Consider the following 25282-nt stretch of genomic DNA (forward strand, 5'->3'; position numbering starts at 1 on the left):
TAGAAGGAAATAATCTCATCTGCCTGCATCATCAAATGAGAGATTTAGAGAAAGATGCCCCAAATTGTAGGCAAAACCCATCTCAGCCATCTGAATATATGCCACATTCCAGACCCGATATACCTGGAGACCAATTTCTCCCCTACCCTATTTCGATTATTCACAAAACCCTCTAATTGCCAGGATGTAACCAGAACCTGCAGGCAATGGAGTCTTGGAACTACAATCTCCAGGCTGCACAGGGTGCCTATAAACCAGGAAACCTCTCTAACATCATCCCATCCCTTTTCTCCAGCTAGAGACAATGGAGGCAAATGAAAGAACACAAAGCAGTGAAGCCTGATGTGTACTGTCTTCTCAATCACTGAAAAACCTTATGAGAGCTCTGCTCATGCCAGGAAAGGAATCCTTTCATGTGGCTGAAAGGAATGCAGCCACAGCAACAGATACTTATTCCAACACTAAAAAAAAAATAAAAATAAAAAGCAGTACAAGTCTGTTCTCTATATCTGCATCTCTACTCAGTTCAGTTCAGTTCAGTTGCTCAGTCATGTCCGACTCTTTGCGACCCCATGAATTGCAGCAGGCCAGGCCTCCCTGTCCATCACCAACTCCCGGAGTTCACCCAGACTCACGTCCATTGAGTCAGTGATGCCATCCAGCCATCTCATCCTCTGTCGTCCCCTTCTCCTCCTTCCCCCACTCCCTCCCAGCATCAGAGTCTTTTCCAATGAGTCAACCCTTCGCATGAGGTGGCCAAAGTACTGGAGTTTCAGCCTTAGCATCATTCCTTCCAAAGAAATCCCAGGGCTGATCTCCTTATAGTCCAAGGGACTCTCAAGAGTCTTCTCCAACACCACAGTTTAAAAGCATCACTTCTTCAGCGCTCAGCCTTCTTCACAGTCCAACTCTTACATCCATACATGACGACTGGAAAAACCATAGCCTTAACTAGACGAACCTTTGTTGGCAAAGTAATGTCTCTGCTTTTGAATATGCTATCTAGGTTAGTCATAACTTTCCTTCCAAGGAGTAAGCGTCTTTTAATTTCATGGCTGCACTCACCATCTGCAGTGATTTTGGAGCCCCAAAAAATAAAGTCTGACACTGTTTCCACTGTTTCCCCATTTCTTTCCCGTGAAGTGATGGGACCAGATGCCATGATCTTTGTTTTCTGAATGTTGAGCTTTAAGCCAACTTTTTCACTCTCCACTTTCACTTTCATCAAGAGGCTTTTTAGTTCCTCTTCACTTTCTGCCATAAGTGTGGTGTCATCTGTGTATCTGAGGTTATTGATATTTTTCCCAGCAATCTTGATTCCAGCTTGTGCTTCTTCCAGTCCAGCGTTTCTCATGATGTACTCTGCATATAAGTTAAATAAGCAGGGTGCATCTCTACTCCTGCCCTGCAAATAGATTCATCAGTACCATTGTTCTAGATTTCGTGTATGTGCATTGAAAGTGAAAGTGTTACTCGCTCAGTAGTGTCAGACTCTTTGAGACCCTATGGAATGTAGCCCGCCAGCCTCCTCTGTCCATGGAATTCTCCAGGTAAGAATACTGGAGTGGGTTGCCATCTTCTTCTCCAGGGGATCTTTCCAACCCAGGGACTGAACCTGAGTTTCCTGCACTGAAGGCAGATTCTTTACCATCTGAGCCACCAGGAATTAATATACAATATTTGTTTTTGTCATGTAGCTGATTCACATTGTTGTATAGCAGAAACTACCACAATATTGTAGAGCAATTACATTCCAATTAAAATAAATAAGGGCTTCAATGAGAGCTCAGTTGGTAAAGAATCCACCTGCAATACAGAAGACCCCAGTTTGATTCCTGGGTTGGGAAGATCCCCTGGAGAAGGGGAAGGCCACCCACTCCAGTATTCTGGCCTGGAGAATATGTAGTTCATGGGGTCACAGAGAGTTGGAGACAACTAAGCAACTTTCACTTTCATTTAAAATAAATAAATTTTAAAAAGAAAAGCAACACAGTTCCTTTTCCCAAGCACACAATGCTTTAGTGGCAAATACTATTATTTTTTTAATGTGTTGAGCACCTATTTCATGCCAGGAACTTTGGTAGGGTGGTGGTTTAGTCACTAAGTCATGTCTGATTCTTGCAACCTCATGGACTGTAGCCTGCCAGGCTCCTCTGCCCATGGGATTCTCCAGGCAAGAATACTGGAGTGGGTTGCCATTTCCTTCTCCAGGAAATCTTCCCAACCCAAGAATCAAACCAGGGTCTCCTGCATTGCAGACAGCTTCTTTACTGACTGAGCTATGAGGGAAGTTCTTGGTAGAGACATCATTAATTTATTCAGTCCTTGTAACTTTTCTGTGATGTACTTGTAGTTCTATTTTACAGCTAAGAAAAGTGAGATTCACATTGGTTAAGAGAAAACAGTCCAAGTCTGGTAGCTCATGAGTGCTAGACATACCACAGGTATGTCTGATTCCAAAGCTTTGCTCTTTCTGCTACATAATGAGTGTGGTAAGGCAGTATTTTCTGAGGGTCAAATAATCACTATAACAAAATAAATGCTAAGAGAATTCAGAGGGATGAACAAAAGAAAGTTCCTATTGCATGATCATAATTATCAATTTTAGGGTATGGGGGCAGGAAACATCTTTCAATAATTTGGTATTTTTGACAATCACAATTGCACACTCATCTTACAAAATATCCATTTTAGAGCTAAAATTTCAAGAAAAATGAACTCTGCCTACAAATCTGCAGAACAAATGCATATTTAGATTTAGTTGAACTCTTGCTTTTACCCTCAAAGACAGTTTAGACTGTATCTCTTTAAAATTTTAAACATTTTTTGCTAGTTATCAGGGACCTAATGACTTGGGGCATAAGGAGTTAAATGAGTTAAACTGCTTCTCAGGGACTTCAATTAACTAGTATCAATTTGTTGTTCCTAGACCTAAACTTGGGTAGAGGGAGATACTTAACAGTTTAGCAAGGACTGTTTTTTCTTTTCCTGATTCCATCTGGTAACATACTGGTTCAATCCCTTTGTCCTCAGATTAATGGAGCAAGTTCACACATTATAAACAGCACTATAATTCCCTCTGATATTTTCATTGTGGATTTCTTTGTGGTAGAACTCATTTCCAATAATATATATGTAATTTGGCAACCAGGACCAGAAAGTCTAGCATCCTAATAATATTCTTTTAGAAGGAGAAATATCAAATATGCAAAAAAATTAAAGGTAAGGCAATCCTATTCCTCAACTTCTTCGATTCTTTGACAATAAAACTGAAAACTTCAATTTGTTGCCAGCATGTTAACATAGGTAACAAAAAAATGAAGAAGAAATTTAATGAGATGAGGAATACTAATAAGGTTGTCTTATGCTCCCTAAGGGCTTTCCAGGTGGCTCAGCTGGAAAAGAATCCGCCTACAATGCAGGAGACTTGGGTTCGATCCCTGGGTTGGGAAGATCCCCTGGAGAAGAGAGTGGCTACCCACTCCAGTATTCTGGCCTGGAGAACTCCATGGACTGTATAGCCCATGGGTTTGCAAAGAGTTGGACACCACTGAGCAACTTTCATACACACACACACACACACACACACAAGTACTGTAAAATTTAAAACATATTGAACAATGTCCTCCCCAAGAGTTTAAATGCTCCTTGTTTTAATAAGTGTAAAAACTTTCTAATGCACTAACAAAAATATGTCTCTTTTTATTTGGATTTTTTCATACATAAATATCATACATTAGTTCTTAGATTAACTTGGTATTAGAGAAAAGCAGTAAGACTGAACCAATAGGAAAGAAATGTTTCCTTTGAATGATCAAGCTATGTAATTAAAAACAACATAGGCTAAAGCCTAAATCACTATCTTTTAAGCAGTAAGTCATGGGATTTATATGCTGGAATTAATTTCTCTGTATCTGATCTGGATGAAGAATGTCAAAATGAGTGTACTTTGGATTTTGGATTTTATATTCAATTAGTTCATATTTTAGAAATTTTAAATGGATTTTTAAAAAATACAATGGTATTAAGTTAAATGTAATTCAGTCATCTTTTCATCTGAATTTCCAACAGAATGGCCTTATTTTCAACATTTCAGAGAAACGTATGCTCCAGGGATTTCTATAGGTCACCTTTGGGCTCTTAAGGGGTCAATATATAATACCCTTTCTTTCCGTATTAAATTCAGAACCAATTAAAAATAAAGCACAGAAGATAGACAGATGGGGATTTAAATGACAGCTTTGTCACTGAAAAAGCAGATTAGAAAATGTGGCTTTAAACCTGCACCCAAAGGATTTCCCAGTACTCCCTCCCTGAAGTAGACAGGCTCACATACCAAGTGACAGGCTGGACTGCAGGCTTTTCTATCCCTGGGAGTTCACCTGAGTGCAGGAGAGAAAATAACACAAGTGTAGGAAGCTATTCCTAAAGAAAGAAAGAAAAGGGCTGGGCAGGTTTTTCTATTCTTTCTCTCCAACCTGCAGTCAGTGAGGCGGAGTGAGTGATGTGTCCCCAAAGGAGACAGCAGTCCTAAGCTAGTAGAGACTCTCTGTCTTGACTAGAAAATAATACTCCCTGCTCCCCAGAGTCACATAAAATAAGTAATCAATGAGGGTGGAATTGTGGAATTGTGGAATTCCAATGTGGCTGGAATTCCCTGGCTGTCCAGTGGTTAGGACTCTGAACTTTCACTGCAGGGTGTCAGGGTTGGAATCCCTGGTTAGAGTACTAAGATCCTACCAACTGTCCAGTATGGGCAAAAAAAAAGAGTGTATGTGGCTTACAGGTTAATAGTCTGTATTCATTCTCCTTCACTTATTAACTACATTTGTGTCTTTTCTTGCAAATAGTGCATATAAATAATTTGCATTCCACTTGTACAAGATATCAACCTCTTTTTCTCATTTTAGTGTTCTGTAGCCCATGGATAATAAAGGCATATAGGTGTGTTTTCTCTATGATGTATTTTAATTTCAATTCTAAGGATGGACAGATAAGATAGACAGATGGATACAAATATAGAAAAACATAGCTTGAGAAAATACTGCTTTTGATCTAATCATCTTTTGAATTATAAAACAGCAAAACAGGGTGATATTTCAAATAATACATACTAACAAAATTAGTTATGAAGTTAATTGTTCATCTAAATTATACTGGTTATTTGCCCTTTTTTAGGTTGTTTTATGTATTGCAACATGTAGCCTTGGATACAGAACACAATTTTCTATACACTCTGGGAACGACTAGTTCCAAGCCCATTTTATCTGGTCATGCATTTTGATTGTGCCATCATTGTGAATAACAGGACTCACAGGAGGCTAACACAGGGATTTGGGATTTTTGCATTTGTAAAGATCTAAAATAGGAACAATTCAATATTTGGAAGAACTAAAACTAAGTGTAAATAACCATTATTGTGATGAGGTGAGGGGTCCTTTAGTACCTTCAATGGGAAGGCAAAGAAGTTATCTCTTTAATTATGTAAGGGATATTATAAAATATTCAGAATTTAATTTTAAATGGTTATTCAGGAACATTGGTTATTCATTATATAATCACTATTTAATCATTGTTCATAGTTGCTAATCCATTGCAATTCAAATCAAAGTTAAAAGAAAGGCCTACACTTGCAGTTCAGCCTAATACATTCTTCAGGGACAACAGATCATATTGCAGCCCAAAAAATTGTCAGAAGGAATAAAATCAAAACTGTAATTTTCCTGTTTCCCTATTTTTAAAAAAGGCAATTACATAAAGAATTGTTATCCAAAATATACAAAGAGTTCTTGAAATAAGAAAACAACCCAATTAAAAAAGGAACCAAAGACCTTGACAAACATTACACCAAAGAAGATTTACAGATGGCAAATATCTATATGAGAAGATGCTCCACATCACACGTTATGAGGGAAGTGCAAACTAAAACCACTACACATACATTAGAAAGGCCAAAAGCTAGAATACTGGCAACACCAAATGCTGATGAACATGTGAAGCAATAGGAATTCTCATTCATTGCTGGTATCAATGCAATGGTAGAGACACTAAGGAAAACAGTTTGGCAGTTTTCTACTACACAGCAATCCTACTGCTTGATATTTACCCAAAGGAGTTGAAAACTTCAGTTCAGTTCAGTTCAGTCGCTCAGTCGTGTCTGACTCTTTGCGACCCCATGAATCGCAGCACGCCAGGCCTCCCTGTCCATCACCAACTCCCGGAGTTCACTCAGACTCACGTGCATCAAGTTGGTGATGCCATCCAGCCATCTCATCCTCTGTCGTCCCCTTCTCCTCCTGCCCCCAATCCCTCCCAGCATCAGAGTCTTTTCCAATGAGTCAACTCTTCGCATGAGGTGGCCAAAGTACTGGAGTTTCAGCTTTAGCATCATTCCTTCCAAAGAAATCCCAGGGCTGATCTCCTTCAGAATGGACTGGGTAGATCTCCTTGCAGTCCAAGGGACTCTCAAGAGTCTCCTCCAACACCACAGTTCAAAAGCATCAATTCTTCAGTGCTCAGCCTTCTTCACAGTCCAACTCTCACATCCATACATGACCACAGGAAAAACCATAGCCTTGACTAGATGAAACTTTGTTGGCAAAGTAATGTCTCTGCTTTTGAATATGCTGTCTAGGTTGGTCATAACTTTCCTTCCAAGGAGTAAGCGTCTTTTAATTTCATGGCTGCAATCACCATCTGCAGTGATTTTGGAGCCCCAAAACATAAAGTCTGACACTGTTTCCACTGTTTTACCATCTATTTCCCATGAAGTGATGGGACCGGATGCCATGATCTTCGTTTTCTGAATGTTGAGCTTTAAGCCAACTTTTTCACTCTCCACTTTCACTTTCATCAAGAGGCTTTTTAGTTCCTCTTCACTTTCTGCCATAAGTGTGGTGTCATCTGCATATCTGAGGTTATTGGTATTTCTCCCGGCAATCTTGATTCTAGCTTGTGTTTCTTCCAGCTCAGCGTTTCTCATGATGTACTCTGCATAGAAGTTAAATAAGCAGGGTGATGATATACAGCCTTGACGTACTCCTTTTCCTATTTGGAACCAGTCTGTTGTTCCATGTCCAGTTCTAACTGTTGCTTCCTGACCTGCATATAGGTTTCTCAAGAGGCAGGGGAGGTGGTCTGGTATTCCCATCTCTTTCAGAATTTTCCACAATTTATTGTGATCCACACAGTCCATTCTGAAGGAGATCAGCCCTGGGATTTCTTTGGAAGGAATGATGCTAAAGCTGAAACTCCAGTATTTTGGCCACCTCATGCGAAGAGTTGACTCATTGGAAAAGACTCTGATGCTGGGAGGGATTGGGGGCAAGAGGAGAAGGGGACGACAGAGGATGAGACGGCTGGAAGGCATCACTGACTCGATGGACATGAGTCTCAGTGAACTCCGGGAGTTGGTGATGGACAGGGAGGCCTGGCGTGCTGCGATTCATGGGATCGCAAAGAGTCGGGCACGACTGAGTGACTGATCTGATCTGATCTGACACAGTCAAAGGCTTTGGCATAGTCAATAAAGCAGAAATAGATGTTTTTCTGGAACTCTCTTGCTTTTTCCATGATCCAGCGGATGTTGGCAATTTGATCTCTGGTTCCTCTGCCTTTTCTAAAACCAGCTTGAACATCTAAAAGTTCACAGTTCATATATTGCTGAAGCCTGGCTTTGAGAATTTTGAGCATTACCTACTAGCATGTGAGATGAGTGCAACTGTGAAAACTTATGTCCACACAAAAACCTGCATATGGATGTTTATAGTGGCTTTATTCAGAATTGCCAGAACTTGGAAGTAAGTAACCAAGATATTCTCCAATAGGTGAACAGATACATAAATTGTGATACATCCAGACAATGGAATATTATTCAGAGCTAAAAATAAATGAGCTATCTTGCCATGAAAAGACAGAGAGGAACTGTAGATGCATGTTACTAAGGGTAAAAAGCCAATCTGGGAAGGCTACACTACTGTATGATCCCAACTTTATGACATGCTAGAAAAGATAAAACTGTGGAAACAGTATAAGGGTCAGTGGTTATCAAGAGTTGGGATGGGGCTGGGGTAATGAGTAGGCAGACCACAAAGGATTTTTAGGGCAGTGAAAATACTCTGTATATTATGAGGAACATGTCATTACATTTGTCCAAACCCGTAGAATGTACAACACCAAGAGTGAACCCTAAGGAAATCTATGAACTTTAGGTGATTATGACATGAAGGTTCATTCTTGGTTAAAAAAAAAAAAAAGTACCATTCTGGAGAGTGATATTAATACTGGAAGAGGCTATGCATGTTTAGGAACAGGAGGTGATATGGGAAATCTCTGTGCCTACCTCTCAATTCTGTTGTAACCTAAAACTTCTCTAAAAAATGTAGTCTTAAAAAAGAGTAATGACAGCCTTCCTCCATCCTCCTTGATGCTTATTCTCCATTCAGGTAGAATTCCTTTGGGTGATGCACTGGTAAGTTCAGGCTGCCATAACAGAATATAGATGAACTGGCTTACAGCAATTTATTTCCCACAGTTCTAGAGACTGGAAAGACTGTAGTCAGGGTGCCAGTGTGGTCAAGTTCTGATGAGAGCCCTCTTCCTGGTTTGCAGATGGTGATCTTCTCAGTAAGTCCTCAGATAGCAGAGAGAGAAGCCAGATCTCACATTTCTCTTCTTATACAGTCACAGATCTCACAGCAAGAGCTCCACCTTCATGCCTGTTACCTCCCAATAGGTCCCATCTCCAAATACTATAACATAGGAAATTGGGTTTTCAACATATGAATTTGGGGAGAACACAAACAATGCAGTCCATACAACTGGCATTGGGATTCAGCAAGAAGATTCTCTTGATGACAAGTAACACCAGACCAAACACATTGAACAAGAAGAAAGTAGGTTATATCCTACCCATAGACCCATTTTCATCAATGGCTTCTCACTCAGGTACACAGGTTTGAAAGTTGTGCATTGCATGTCTATTTCCCAAACTGCCACAAGTGCTTTACAAGATTTGTTAAGAAAGCCACATCTGATTTAGATCAAGCTTAGGAACTTGCTAAAGAAGTCAAGAAGAGATAGTTCGAGTATTAAAGCCCTTCTTAAGAGAATGGAAAAAATGAATGGGGAATAGGAGCTAGAAGAAAAAGAACAAAGTTATTATTAAAGTCTCATTAAAATGTATTCTCCAAAAAAGGGAACCCTCATACATTGTGGGTGGGAACGTAAATTGGTACAGCCACTATGGAAAATAGTATGGTGGGTCCTTAAGAAACTAATAGAACCAACATATGATCCAGCAATTCCACTCCTAGGCATATATCTACAGAAAAAGATGGTCAGAAAGGATACATGCACCCCAATGATCATTGCAGCACTGTTTAGCCAAGAGATAAAAGCAATCTCAATGTTCATTGATAGATGAATGGATAAAAAAACAGTGGTACATGTATATAATGGAATATTACTCAGTCATTAAAAAGAAATAATGACATTTGCAGCAACATGGACGGACACAGAGATCATCATACCAAGTAAAGTCAGTCAGACAGAGAAAGACAAATAACATATTATATCACTTACATGTAGAATCTTCAAAAAATGATACAAATGAACTTACTTATAAAACAAAAACAGACTTTGAGACTTATGGTTACCAAAGGTGAAAGGGGGAGAATAAATTAGGTTGGGTTGATATGTACACACTGCTATACTTAAAATAGATAAGGAACAAGAACCTATCATATAGCACAGGAAACGCTGCTTAATATTCTATAATAATCTAAATGGGAAAAGAATTTGAAAAATAATACATATATGCAGAACTGAAACACTGTTTTACACATGAAATGTACATAACATTGTTAGTAAACTACACTCCAGTATATTAAAGTAAAATTCTTTTTTTAAAAAAGCATTCTCCAAAGATGACTGAGTTAGTAGGAAATCATGTATTTATAATGGAAAACTGTGGAAGATTTCAAATCAGACAGACCTAGATTATGAATATCAGCTCCTATACCAATAAAGTATATTGGGCAGTTTTTTTCAGTTCCAAAATTTCTCAACTTAAAAAATGTAAAAATAATCATTTTATGATTATAGTAAAGAGAAATGAAATTATTTGTGTATAATGCCTAAGATGTCAAAATTGTTCAATCAACACTCCCTGTTGTTTCTGTCACGTTGTGGCTTTACCATTAATATAGAAAGGCATTGGCTCCCATGTCTTTAGATTTAGCAATAAAATTATGAATATTCAATACTGCTTCCACTACCAAAACCAATATAAATGAGATGCAGAGAGGGAAATGGCACAGCAAAATGAGGGGCAGCCAGCAAGAGTGGCCCTTCCCTGTGTTAAGGGGTATTTTATCAGTAATATCATTTAGAATTACCTCGGCATGGTGATTAAAAAAAAAATGCATTTTAGTTTAAATTCTCTACAGTTGATACACCCCCTTATAGCCTCACTGAACTTTCTGATCACCACTGCTCTTTAAACAGATAAAAATATTGCAGAATCAGACAATACAAGCAACTAGCCAAAGTCACACATCGCCATTTTGATGCCTTTAAAAAAATTCTACATTTTGCCACTTCTTTCTAGAACATTTTCTCCCCGCTAACTTCTTTTGACTCCTGAGTCTAATTCAGTCTTTAGTTTGGTTTTCTTCCAAAATCTAAACTAGATTTATTGTAGAGCCAACTAAACACACAAGATCATTCATCTTAAGAAGTTTGATGGAAAAAAATTAGTAATAAATTTAATACATTCACTCTGCAGGATTTTTACTGTTTATTTCTCCCTCTTAGTTATTCCTGCTCTCTGTCTGTCTAGTCTAGAGGCTCTGCTGACAATTCTTGTGATGTAGTAAAATGTTTGCCCAGAATAATATGATAAGACAAAGCAGAGCCATATTTATGTTATGTCATATTTTTAAAGCACCTTGTTTCCCATTTCTTTCTCAAAGGAAAAAATATCAGTGATAACTTTCTTTCTGTCAGCAGTAGAGAGGGGTTGGGATTTCTTCCAGACTCTATTTCCCCTTCAATATAACAGTTGTAAGATATTTTCTTTTCCTTATTGTATTAAGAATCCATTTTTCCTAGATAAAACCAGATAGTGCTGCTCACCAACTCAAGGAAGTAAAATGAGAAAATGTAGCAAATGGCACACACTTCACCCCCACCACATATAAAGAACCTGTCAACTCTGTAACAGAAGGTAGAATCTTTGGTAGTACAAATGAATTAATATCGTGATAACATAATTATATACATGAAAAACATGGTTAGTTGTGAAAGTCACAAAGAAATGGGAGATGAGGATTGACACATATGCACTACCATATGTAAAAGAGATGACTAATAGAAATCTGCTGTGTAGCACAGGGAGCTCACTCGTGCTCTGTGATGACCTAGATGTGTGGGACAGGGGAGGCAGACGTGTAAGGAGGTCCAAGAGGGAGGAGATATCTGTGTACATATAGCTGATTCTCTTCACCATACAGCAGAAACAACACTGTAAAGCAATTATTCTCCAACAAATGAAGAAAAAAGAAATCACATTACATAGTTACTGTTTATAGTTCTTATTTTCAAATAGCAATGTTGTCTTTTGTGCCTCAATTTACCTAATATAATAAATACTATTCTCTTTTTAAGTTCAGGGAAAAGAGAACAATCTGTCAAGGGAAGTATTCCTCTTTGATTAAAAAGATTTTACTAAATCCAAAAATCTATACTTACTTCCTCCTTCCTCTCCAATACTAAGAGAAAATTCATGGCAACGCCAATAAAGGGGCCCATAAAGAAATCCTACATTGGCTTTTCTCTCTTTCCAGAACTTAATTTTCCTCTATAATTATAAAACAGACCCCACACCATAGGTACAACACATAAAGCATGCATAAATATTTAGACCAAGGGTTTAAAAAGGCTAAAGCATTTCTGCCTCAGATCTCTATTTTCTCCAATCCTATAAATTTATTTCCTATAAATAATTATATTCATCTGTTCTTCTTAGGAAAAAAACATGTAAAAGCACCACTAGTTTCTCCTTACAACAGTGTGACAATGCCAATGGTTATTTATTTCAAGGCAAAAGTATAAATATTTAATAAAATGTGTTGGATAAATGTCTTCATTTATCCTTCAAAACAAACCTTGGAGGGAGTCTTTAAAATCCGAATTTTACTCTCAATTCCAGAGATTACTAATGATTTGACTAAATGCTAAATGCTGCGAAATTGCTACATTGAATGTCAGCAAATTTGGAAAACCTAGCAGTGGCCACAGGACTAGAAAAGGTCAGTTTACATTCCAATCCCCAAGTAAGGCAATGCCAAAGAATGCTAAAACCACTGCACAATTGCACTCATCTCACACTCTAGTAAAGTAATGATCAAAGTTCTCCAAGCCAGGCTTCAGCAATACGTGAACCGTGAACTTCCAGATGTTCAAGCTGGTTTTAGAAAAGGCAGAGGAACCAGATATCAAACTGTCAACATCTACTAGATGATCGAAAAAGCAAGAGAATTCCAGAAAAACATATATTTCAATAAAAGATCTGCTTTATTGACTATGCCAAACCCTTTGTGTTCAGTTCACTCACTCAGTCGTGTCTGACTCTTTGTGACCCCATTAAATGCAGCATACCAGGCCTCCCTATCCATCACCAACTCCCGGAGTTCACTCAAACTCATTTCCATCGAGTCAGTGATGCCATCCAGCCATCTCATCCTCTGTCGTCCCCTTTTCCTCCTGCCCCCAATCCCTCCTAGCATCAGACTCTTTTCCAATGAGTCAACTCTTCGCATGAGGTGGCCAAAGTACTGGAGTTTCAGCTTTAGCTTCAGTACTTCCAAAGAACACCCAGGACTGATCTCCTTTAGAATGGACTGGTTGGTCTCCTTGCAGTCCAAGGGACTCTCAAGAGTCTTCTCCAACACAACAGTTCAAAGCATCAACCCTTTGGCACTCAGCTTTCTTCACAGTCCAACTTTCACATCCATACATGACCACAGGAAAAACCATAGCCTTGACTAGATGGACCTTTGTTGACAAAGTAATGTCACTGCTTTTGAATATGCTATCTAGGTTGGTCATAACTTTTCTTCCAAGGAGTAACCGTCTTTTAATTTCATGGCTGCAATCACAATCTGAAGTGATTTTGGAGCCCAAAAAAATGAAGTCTGACACTGCTTCCCCATCTATTTCCCATGAAGTGATGGGACCAGATGCCATGATCTTTGTTTTCTGAATGTTGAGCTTTAAGCCAACTTTTTCATTCACCTCTTTCACTATCATCAAGAGGCTTTTTAGTTCCTCTTCACTTTCTGCCATAAGGGTGGTGTCATCTGCATATCTGAGGTTATTAATCTTTCTCCTGGAAATCTTGATTCCAGCTGTGTTTCTTCCAGCTCAGCGTTTCTCATGATGTACTCTGCATATAAGTTAAATAATCAGGGTGACAATATACAGCCTTGACGTATTCCTTTTCCTGTTTGGAACCAGTCTGTTGTTCCATGTCCAGTTCTAACTGTTGCTTCCTGACCTGTGCATATAGGTTTCTCAAGAGGCAGGTCAGGTGGTCTGGTATTCCCATCTCTTTCAGAATTGTCCACAGTTTATTGTGATCCACACAGTCAAAGGCTTTGGCATAGTCAATAAAGCAGAAATAGATGTTTTTCTGGAATTCTCGTGCTTTTTCCATGATCCAGTGGATGTTGGCAATTTGATCTCTGGTTCCTCTGCCTTTTCTAAAACCAGCTTGAACATTTGGAAGTTCACGGTTCATGTATTGCTGAAGCCTGGCTTGGAGAATTTTGAGCATTACTTTACTAGCGTGTGAGATGAGTGCAATTGTGTGGTACTTTGAGCATCCTTTGGCATTGCCTTTCTTTGGAATTGGAATGAAAACTGACCTTTTCCAGTCCTGTGGCCACTGCTGCATTTTCCAAATTTGCTGGCATATTGAGTGCAGCTCTTTCACAGCATCATCTTTCAGGATTTGAAATAGCTCAACTGGAATTCCATCACCTCCACTAGCTTTGTTCAGAGTTATGCTTTCTAAGGCCTACTTGACTTCACATTCCAGGATGTCTGGCTCTAGGTGAGTGATCACACCTTCGTGATTATCTTGGTCATGAAGATCTTTTTTGTACAGTTCTTCAACACCGGCTGGATCATGGAAAAAGCAAGAGAGTTCCAGAAAAACATCTATTTCTGCTTTATTGACTATGCCAAAGCCTTTGACTGTGTGGATCACAATAAACTGTGGAAAATTCTTCCAGAGATGGGAATACGAGACCACCTGATCTGCCTCTTGAGAAATTTGTATGCAGGTCAGGAAGCAACAGTTAGAACTGGACATGGAACAACAGACTGGTTCCAAATAGGAAAAGGAGTATGTCAAGGCTGTATATTGTCACCCTCTTTATTTAACTTCTATGCAGAATACATCATGAGAAACGCTGGACTGGAAGAAACACAAGCTGGAATCAAGATTGCCGGGAGAAATATCAATAACCTCAGATATGCAGATGACACCACCCTTATGGCAGAAAGTGAAGAGGAACTAAAAAGCCTCTTGATGAAAGTGAAAGAGGAGAGTGAAAAAGTTGGCTTAAAGCTCAACATTCAGAAAACGAAGATCATGGCATCCGGTCCCATCACTTCATGGAAAATAGATGGGGAAACAGTGGAAACAGTGTCAGACTTTTCTTTTCTGGGCTCCAAAATCACTACAGATGGTGACTGCAGCCATGAAATTAAAAGACTCCTTGGAAGGAAAGTTATGACCAATCTAGATAGCATATTCAAAAGCAGAGACATTACTTTGCCAACAAAGGTTCATCTACTCAAGGCTATGGTTTTTCCTGTGGTCATATACGGATGTGAGAGTTGGACTGTGAAAAAGGCTGAGCACCGAAGAATTGATGCTTTTGAACTATGGGGTTGGAGAAGACTCTTGAGAGTCCCTTGGACTGCAAAGAGATCCAACAAGTCCATTCTGAAGGAGATCAGCCCTGGGATTTCTTTGGAAGGAATGATGCTAAGGCTGAAACTCCAGTACTTTGGCCACCTCATGCGAAGAGTTGACTCATTGGAAAAGACTCTGATGCTGGGAGGGATTAGGGGCAGGAGGAAAAGGGTGAGGATGAGATAGCTGGATGGCATCACTGACTCGATGGACGTGAGTCTCAATGAACTCTGGGAGTTGGTGATGGACAGGGAGGCCTGGCGTGCTGCAATTCATGGGGCCACAAAGAGTTGGACACGACTGAGTGACCGATATGATCTGAGCTGATATATGTACTCTTGCCACCTCTTCTTAATGTCTTCTGCTTCTGTTAGGTCCATACCATTTCTGTCCTTTATCGAGCCCATCTTTGCATGAAATGTTCCCTTGGCATCTCTAATTTTCTTCAAGAGATCTCTAGTCTTTCCCAGTCTGTTATTTTCCTCTATTTCTTTGTATTGATTGCTCTGGAAGGCTTTCTTTATCTCCTTGCTATTCTTTGGAACTCTACATTCAGATGCTTATATCTTTCTTTTCTCCTTTGCTTTTCACCTTTCTTCTCTTCACAGCTATTTGTAAGGCCTCCCCAGACAGCCATTTTGCTTTTTTGCATTTATTTTCCATGGGGATGGTCTTGATCCCTGTCTCCTATACAATGTCATGAACCTCCATCCATAGTTCATCAGGCACTCTATCAGATCTAGGCCCTTAAATCTATTTCTAACTTCCACTGTATAATCTTAAGGAATTTGACTTAGGTCATACCTGAATGGTCTGGTGGTTTACCCTACTTTCTTCAATTTAAGTCTGAATTTGCCAATAAGGAGTTCATGATCTGAGCCACAGTCAGCTCCCAGTCTTGTTTTTGCTGACTGTATAGAGCTTCTCCATCTTTGGCTGCAAAGAATATAATCAATCTGATTTTGGTGTTGACCATCTGGTGATGTCCATGTGTAGAGTTGTTTCTTGTGTTGTTGGAAGAGGGTGTTTGCTATGACCAGTGCATTCTCTTGGCAAAACTCTATTAGCCTTTGCCCTGCTTCATTCCATATTCCAAGGCCACATTTGCCTGTTATCCCAGGTGTTTCTTGACTTCCTACTTTTGCTTTCCAGTGCCCTATAATGAAAAGGACCTCTTTTTGGGGTGTTAATTCTAAAAGGTCTTGTAGGTCTTCATAGAACCATTCAACTTCAGTTTCTTCAGCGTTACCAGTTGGGGTATAGACTTGGATTAGTGTGATATTGAATGGTTTGCCTTGGAAATGAACAGAGATCATTCTGTCGTTTTTGAGATTGCATCCAAGTACTACATTGCAGACTCTTTTGTTGACCATGATGGCTACTCCATTTCTTCTAAGGGATGTCAGCCCACAGTAGTAGATATAATGGTCATCTGAGTTAAATTCATCCATTTGAGTCCATTTTAGTTCTGATTCCTAGAATGTCGACATTCATTCTTGCCATCTCCTGTTTGACTACTTCCAATTTGCCTTGATTCATGGACCTAATCCAGGTTCCTATGCAATATTGCTCTTTATAGCATCGGACCTTGCTTCTATCACCAGTCACATACACAACTGGGTATTGTTTTTGCTTTGGCTTCATCCCTTCATTCTTTCTGCAGTTATTTCTCCACTGATCTCCAGTAGCATATTGGGCACCTACCGACCTGGGGAGTTCCTCTTTCAGTATCCTATCATTTTGCCTTTCGATACTGTTCATGGGGTTCTCAAGGCAAGAATACTGAAGTGGTTTGCCATTCCCTTCTCCAGTGGACCACATTCTGTCAGACCTCTCCACCATGACCCGCCCATCTTGGGTGGCACCACAGGGCATAGTTTAGTTTCATTGAGTCAGACAAGGCTGTGGTCCTTGTGATTAGATTAACTAGTTTTCTGTGATTATGGTTTATGTGTCTGCCCTCTGATGCCCTCTTGCAACACCTACCATCTTACGTGGGTTTCTCTTACCTTTGACTGTGTGGATCACAATAAACTATGGAAAATTCTTCAAGAGATGGGAATACCAGACCACCTGATCTGCCTCCTGAGAAACCTATATGCACAGGTCAGGAAGCAACAGTTAGAACTGGACATGGAACAACAGACTGGTTCCAAATAGGAAAAGGAGTACATCAAGGCTGTATATTGTCACCCTGCTTATTTAACTTATATGCAGAGTACATCATGAAAAACGCTGGGTTGGAGGAAGCACAAGCTGGAGTCAAGATTGCTGGGAGAAATATCAATAACCTCAGATATGCAGATGACACCACCCTTATGGCAGAAAGTGAAGAAGAACTAAAGAGCCTCTTGACGAAAGTGAAAGAGGTGGCTTAAAGCTCAATATTCAAAAAACGAAGATCAAGGCATCTGGTCCCATCACTTCCTGCCAAATAGATGGGGAAACAGTGAAACAGTGGCTGACTTTATTTTTCTGGGCTCCAAAATCACTGCAGATGGTGATTGTAGCCATGAAATTAAAAGACGCTTACTCCTTGGAAGAAAAGTTATGACCAACCTAGACAGCATATTAAAAAGCACAGACATTACTTTGTCACCAAAGGTCCATCTAGTCAAGGCTATGATTTTTCCAGTAGTCATGTATGGATGTGTGAGTTGAACTATAAAGAAAGCTGAGCACCAAAGAATTGGTGCTTTGAATTGTGGTGTTGGAGAAGACTCTTGAGAGTCCCTTGGACTGTGAGGAGATCCAACCAGTCCATCCTAAAGGAGATCAGACCTGGGTGTTCACTGGAAGGACTGATGTTGAAGCTGAAACTCCAATACTTTCATCACCTGATGCGAAGAGCTGACTCATTGGAAAAGACCCTGATGCTGGGAGTGATTGGGGCAGGAGGAGAAGAGGACGACAGAGCACGAGATGGCTGGATGGTATCACCAACTAATGGACATGGGTTTGGGTAGATTCTGGGAGTTGGTGATGGCCAGGGAGGCCTGGCGTGCTGCAGTTCATGAGGTCGCAAACAGTCGGACACGACTGAGTGACTCAACGGAACTGAACTGAACTGCTAAATGGCTCTACAATTTTTTAAAAAGCTATACTAACACCTTCTAAATGAGCAAGTACTGAAGTCAATTGAAGCTTCACAGGTGAAAATATTTCTTATTACTGTTAAAAGCTAAACCTTGAAATGATGGTAGCGAAACATTTTAGAAGCATTAATGTAAGGCAGCCTAAGAGCAAGCATAACTATTTATTTAGGAGATTCCAAGAGATAGACACTGCAGCCAGCAAAGGCATGATGGCATGGAAAACACATGAATGAGAGGAAATGGAGCAATACATAATGCCCAGCAATGTTCTTCCAAGGTGGCCATTTGGATTCAAACCAGGCCAAAACAGCAATGGAAAATCATCTCTGGATGGCTGATTCTTTAGCTGTGTCTGATTATGGGAGTGAGAAAGTTATTTGAAGCCTGAGCATGTTAACTAGTGTTTTCACTCCAGGTATCAGATGCTAGTTGGTTAATCCAGAACTGACAAGACCACAGTATTTCTCCCCACCTCAATTACCTAGATTGATGCTAGAAAATAAACGAGAATCCAACCACCTGTTTCTTTCAAGACAAAAAGTTAGTGTCTAAAGGAAAAAAAAAACAAAACACCATGATATTCTTAGTATATCAGGATTTCTTTAAGCAGGAGGAAAAGCTATAATTGAAACTTTTAATAAGCTGTTCATTGATTCTCTATGTAAGAAGGAGTTCACCAAGAAAGAATAACTAGTCACTCACATCCTCTGTGTTCTCTGAAATTATGAACCACCAATCTTTCCCAACTTTATTTAGGATAATCAGTTAAGAAACTTACTATGTTTAGGACATTATTCTCAGTTAAATACTTAATAACAAATACTTTAAAAATGAGAAATATCTCACATCAGCCCGGAAGTTTCCTCCCAAGAGTTAATATCATTTCATGTTCTATCAAGATAGTAATCCAAAATAAAAGAAATTTACTTAAAGAATTAGAGAATGAAATCATTGTACAGTGTACCTAAAACAACTGTTTTAGAACAGGAAGCTTCTCTTAAAGAAATATTATGGAAATATAAACTAATTTCCTATTCAAATTTAAAGTATTTCATTTCTGAGCTCCAATATACACATTATACTATACAAAATTTAACTGAAGATGGATCATAAACCTAAGTATAGAGTAAAAACCTATAAAGCTTCTATACAAAAACACAATAGTAAATATTTGTATATTTTAATTAGGCAAAAATTTCTTAGATATGTTGCTAGAAGTATCATGCATAAAAGAATTGATAAGTTGGAATTTATAAACTTTAAAACTTACTAATAGAATGAAAAGACAAATCAAAGAGGAGGATAAAATATTTTAAAATTATATATGTGATAAAGATTTATCTTTAGAATATGTTTTTAAAAACTCTCAAAATACAATGATAAGAAATTGACCCTTTTTTCTCCCTGGTATTTGTGAGGTAGTCTTCCAAGATTATCATTTACTTTGTATTTTCCTTTTTGACCCACCCCTCTTTATTTGGCTTCATTTCAGTCTTAGATGAAAGCAAAATGATTAGCACCCCTCCTTGCATCTTTTATTGCCTTAATGGTTTTCTTGAACAGTATTTTGTGCTTTTTACATTATATTTATCAATTAAAATTCATTTTCATAATGAAAAAGAAAGGTATCTTATTTCAGAATCTCTCCCCCAACACACATACTGTGTGACCTCTAAAATCATTTTAGAGGGAAATACCAACCTTTTTTTAGTTGTGTTGTATAATTTAAAAATATATATATAAAACCAGCAAAGAAAAAATCATTTTGACAATAAGTAACTATTCAGGAGCACATATATTTTAACTGTAAAGGCTGTAGGTTTAATCTATTAGCTTTTCCAGGATACTTGGTTTGAAATATTTCCCTATCTAAGAGCAATGTGCAACACTTCCATTTTGCCACAGAGTTCTGGAGATACTGCAGAAGTAGTAGAGTTGATATATCATAGATGACAGCTATTGGCTTTAAAGTCATACAGGGTCAGACTTACTTCTCCACCATACAAGGCTATGTGACCTTGAGTCTCAATACTATCAGTGATAATTGGGATAAAAATAGCATCTAATATGTCTGCTGCAAAAATTACATTACATAACGCCTAGTGTCTGCACATAGTAAATAGTCCACAAATGTTAGCTATTATAATTGTAATTAATATTAAACAGGGCAGTGATATCAGCCATGTGGTGGAATAGGAGGTCCCAGCACTCTTCCCTCCAATAGAAACACAAATTTAACAATCATCCATGGATGAAAAAACCTTTACAAGAGCTCCAGAATCCAAATAAGAGGTTACAATATCCCAGTTGAACATAGACATGAGAAAAAAAAAAAATGTACTACCAAGGTTAAGAAGCAAAGTTTCACTTTATATCACCCCTTCCCCAACCCTGCCCTGTACAGTTCAAAGAGAGATCCCCTTGGAACATGAGAGCTGTCCTCAGAGCATGAGTTCTTCCATGGGGTAAAAACAGAGCAACTCATCAACAAACACCATGTGATTATAGTTTATAAATGGAGAAGGAAATGGCAACACACTCCAGTAATTTTGCCTGAAAAATCCCATGGACAGAGGAGCCTGGTGGACTACAGTCCATGGCGTCATAAAGAATCAGACACAACTTAACAACTGAGCACATAGTTAATAATATAGTATCAGATACTTGAAAGTTGCTAATACAGTAGATCTTAAAGGTGCTTATCACACAAAATAAGAAATAATAATTATGTAATATGATGAAGGTGTAAGCTGCTGCTCATGTAATAATCTTTTTGTGATATATAAATATATCAAATCAACACATTGTATACCCTGTTGTTGTTTTTCAGTAACTAAGTCATGTCCAACTCTTTGTGACCCCATGGACTGTAGCCCACCAGGGTCCTCTGTCCTTGGGATTTCCCAGGCAGGAATAGTGGAGTGGGTTGCCATTTCCTTCTCCAGGGGATCCTTTCAGATCAGAGATCAAACCCAGGTCTCCTGCATTGGTAGGCAGATTCTTTACCACTGAGTCACCAGGGAAGCCACTGTACACATTAAAGTCACACAACATTACATGTCAATAATATTTCAATAAAGCCAAGGAAAAAGCACAATTACACTTCAAAGAAATACATTAAAGATTTAAAGATTAGACCTGAAATCAGAAATAGAAAAAAGTTTCTTGGTAGTCTTAGCTGTGATTTTTTTTTGGATATGAAATCAAAAGCACAGAGCAAAAAAATAAAAAATAAACAAGTGTAACTACATCAAACTAAACAGTTTCAGCCATGCAAAGGAAACAAACAAAATGAAAAGGCAGAGGTTTCACTGGTGGTTCAGAGGTGAAGAATCTGCCTTCCAGTGCAGGAGACATGAGTTCAATCTCTGATCTGGTAAGACTCCATCTATCTCGGAGCAACTAAACATGTGCACCACAACTATTGAGCCCATGCTCCAGAGCCCACAAGCCACAACTCATGAGTCCACGTGCTGCAGCGACTGGCCCAGGTGCCCTAGAGCCTGCATTCTCCAACAAGAGAAGCCACCACAATGAGTAGCCCCTGCTCACAACTGGAGAAAAACTGTGCAGCAACAATGACCTGGGACAGCCAAAAATAAAATAAGTTTTTTAAAAGGCAACCTATGGGAAAAAATATTTGCAAACAATACAACTAAGAGCCACTATCCAGATTATTCAGTCAGCCCTCAATCTGCAGATCCAACCAGGGACTGGGGATCTGCAGGGGTCCTGGAACCAATCACCCTCAGGTACCAAGGGACAACTGTGTAAGAAACCAGAAGCAAGTACAGGAAAATGAAAGATGTTGGTCAAAGGGTACAAAGTTTTCAGTTATGCAAGGTGAATAAATTCAGGAGTTCTAATGTACCAGTAGGATGACTGTCAACCATAAACAGTACTCTATTTTATACTTAAGAGTAATTTTAAACACAAAAAAGGGAGAAAGAAAAATATTAAATATGTGAGATTGATATGTTAATTAGATTGATTCCATAATCATTTTTATATATGTATCTGAAAATATCAAGTTGTATATAGTTTTCAGTTATAATTCTCTAAAACTGAAAAATTCATATGAAAGCACAAAAGACCTTGAGTTACCAAAGAAATTTTGAGCAAGAATAAAAAAAGCTGGAAACATCTCATTTCCTGACTCAAAATATATTACAAAATTACAATTTTCAAAACCGTTGTTCAGTTGCAAAGTACTGTCCAACTCTTTGCAACTCCATGGACTGCAGCCTGTGAGGCTCCTCTGTCCGTGGGATTTCCCAGGCAAGAACACTGGAGAGGGTCACCATTTCCTTTCCCATCAAAACAGTAGAGTACTGGCATAAAAAAGACATAAAGGTCAATGAAACAAAATAGACACCACAGAAATAAACTCATGCATATTCAGTCAACAGATCTTCCCCAAAGGTCCCATGTATTATACAATAGGGAAAGCATAATCTCTTCAATAAATGCTGCGAGGAAAACTGCATACCCACATGCAAAATAACAAAATTTGACCCTTCTCTTACATTCTGCACAAACATTAACTCAAAAGGGATTAAAGATTTAGATATAAGACCTAAAAATCATAAAAGAAAGCTTAAAGAAATTCTTCTAAACACTGACTTTGGCAATGATTTCTTTGTTATGATACAGGCAACAAAAGCAAAAGTAGGCATGTGGGACTGCATCAAACTAAAAACTTCTACAAAGCAATCAAAACATGAAAAAGCAATCTACAGAATGGGAGGAAAATATTGACAAACTATACACTTGCTAAAGGGTTAATATCCAAACCATACAGGGGCCTCAATAGCAAAACCAAATAACCTATTTTAAAACTCGGTAAAGGAACTGAATGAGTTTCTCTGGTGGCTCAGTGCTAAAGAATCCACCTGCCAATACAGGACATGCAGGTTTGATCTCTGGGTCAGGAAGATCTCCCTGGAGAAGAAAATGGCATCCCACTCCAGTATTCTTGTCTGGGAAATCCCATGGACAAGGAGCCTGGCAGGCTACAGTCCACGGGGTTGCAGAGTTGGAGGTGATTAGCAACTAAACAACAACGGAGGAACCAAACAGACCTTTCTTCAAAGATACAAATAGCCAACAAATTTACAAAAAGGTGTTCAAATCACTAGTCATTAGGGAAATGCAAATCAAAACCACAATGAGATATCACCTCATACCAACTGGGATGACTATTTACCAAAAACAAAAGATAATTAGTATTGGTGAGGATTTGAAGAAAAAAGAACCCTTGTCTACTACTACTACTAAGAATGTAAATTGGTGTAGTCATATGGAAAAGAATACAAAAGTTCCTTGAAACTTAAAAAAGAGAACTACCACGTGTGTGCGCACATGCTCAGTCATGTCCATCCAACTCTGTGAACCCATGGACTGTAGCCCGCCAGGTTCCTCTGTCCATGGGATCTCCCAGGCAAAAATATTGGAGTGGATTGCCATTTCTACTCCAGGCAATCTTCCCGACCCAGAGATTGAACCCATGTCTCTAGTGTCTCCTGCACTGGCAGGCAGATTCTTTACCACTGTGCCACCTGGGAAGCCCAATACATACACTACAAAGGCATATTATTAAAAAAAAAAGAAAGAAAGAAAGAAAGAAAAACCCTATGAATCAATAAGGACAAATATTTAGAAAAATATTGATTAAAAATTTTTCCAGAGTAAAAAACAAACAAAATTCCTACACATACATATGAAAAATATTCAGTCTCATTAAAAAAGAAAATGAAAATAAAAACCAAATATCCCAAGAGTTGCAAAATTTAAGAAGCCAGACAATACCAAGTTTGGCTAGGATGTGCACTGACAAAAATTCTCATCCACCACTGGTAGAAGGGTAATTTAGAACAACCTTGTGGGAAAGTGTGGCATTACCTCGAAAAACAGCACATGTGCAAACTCCATGATCAAGCAGTTTCATGGCTGTGTGTCATGTATCAGTTCAGTTCAGTTGCTCAGTTCTGTCCAACTCTTTGGGACCCCATGGACTGCAACACACCAGGCCTCTCATCACCAACTCCCAGAGTTTACTCCAACTCATGTCCATTGAGTCAGTGATGCCATCCAACCATCTTAACCTTGGTCATCCCCGTCTCCTCCCACCTTCAATCTTTCCCAGCATTAGGGTCCTTTCCAATGAAACATTTCTTTGCAACAGATGGCCAAAATATTGGAGTTTCAGCTTCAGTATCAGTCCTTCCAAAGAATATTCAGGACTGATTTCCTTGATGGACTGGTTGGATCTCCTTGCTATCCAAGGTACTCTCAAGAGTCTTCTCCAACACCACTGTTCAAAAGCATCGGTTCTTCAGTGCTCAGCTTTCTTTATGGTCCAACTCTCTCATCCATACATGACTACTGGAAAAACCATAGCTTTGGCTAGACAGACCTTTGTTGGCAAAGTAATGTCTCTGCTTTTTAATATGCTGTCTAGGTTGGTCATAACTTTTCTTCCAAGGAGCAAGCTTCTTTTAATTTCATGGCTGCAGTCACCATCTGCAGTGATTTTAGAGACCCAAAAGTCTGTCACTGTTTCCACTGTTTCCCATCTATTTGTTGAGCTTTAAGCCAACTTTTTCACTTTCCTCTTTCACTTTCATCAAGAGGCTCTTGAGTTCTTCATCACTTTCTGTCATAAGGGTGGTGTCATCTGCATATCTGAGGTTATTGATATTTCTCCCTGGAATCTTGATTCCAGCTTGTGCTTCTTCCAGCCCAGTGTTTCTCATGATGTAGTCTGCATATAAGTTAAATAAGCAGAGTGACAATATACAGCCTTGACATACTCCTTTTCTTATTCGGAACCAGTCTGTTGTTCATGTCCAGTTCTAACTGTTGCTTCCTGACCTGCATGCAGATTTCTCAGGAGGCAGGTCAGATGGTCTAGTATTCCCATCTCTTGAAGAATTTTTCACAGTTTTTTGTGATCCATACAGTCAAAAGGCTTTGGTATAGTCAATAAAGCAGAAGTAGATGTTTTTCTGGAACTCTCTTGCTTTTCTGATGATTCAATGGATGTTGGCAATTTGATCTCTGGTTCCTTTGCCTTTTCTAAATCCAGTTTGAACTCCTGGAATTTCACAGCTCACATACTGTTGAGGCCTGGTGACATGTTTGTACATATGTTTCAGAAGCATTGTAAGAATCAAGCTACAAAGCATGGTAGTTAAGATCA

At 38.9% G+C, this 25282-nt stretch overlaps 1 protein-coding gene across 50 annotated transcripts in view; it reads right to left on the minus strand.

Annotated features, from left to right (window-relative positions):
• The window catches only part of LOC129659367 (uncharacterized), a 382363-nt gene that overhangs the window by 291462 nt on the left and 65619 nt on the right, over positions 1–25282 (minus strand). For 3 of the 50 annotated variants that reach the window (XR_008718034.1, XM_055590616.1, XM_055590625.1), the window contains one exon: positions 7760–8632. The exons of 41 other annotated variants lie outside the window; for them this stretch is intronic. Coding sequence is in view for 4 of the 9 variants with exons in the window: in XM_055590616.1 (XP_055446591.1) it covers positions 8511–8632 (122 nt within the window). In the remaining 5 variants the exon portion in view is untranslated. Of the gene's footprint in view, positions 1–7759; positions 8751–18034; positions 22413–23182; positions 25210–25282 lie in introns of those variants that run through there. 6 more of the 50 variants (XR_008718040.1, XR_008718032.1, XM_055590618.1 and 3 more) reach the window with 5 other exon arrangements.

The sequence above is a fragment of the Bubalus kerabau genome, chromosome 8 (genome assembly GCF_029407905.1).
Source record: "Bubalus kerabau isolate K-KA32 ecotype Philippines breed swamp buffalo chromosome 8, PCC_UOA_SB_1v2, whole genome shotgun sequence".
Lineage (NCBI taxonomy): Eukaryota > Metazoa > Chordata > Mammalia > Artiodactyla > Bovidae > Bubalus > Bubalus kerabau.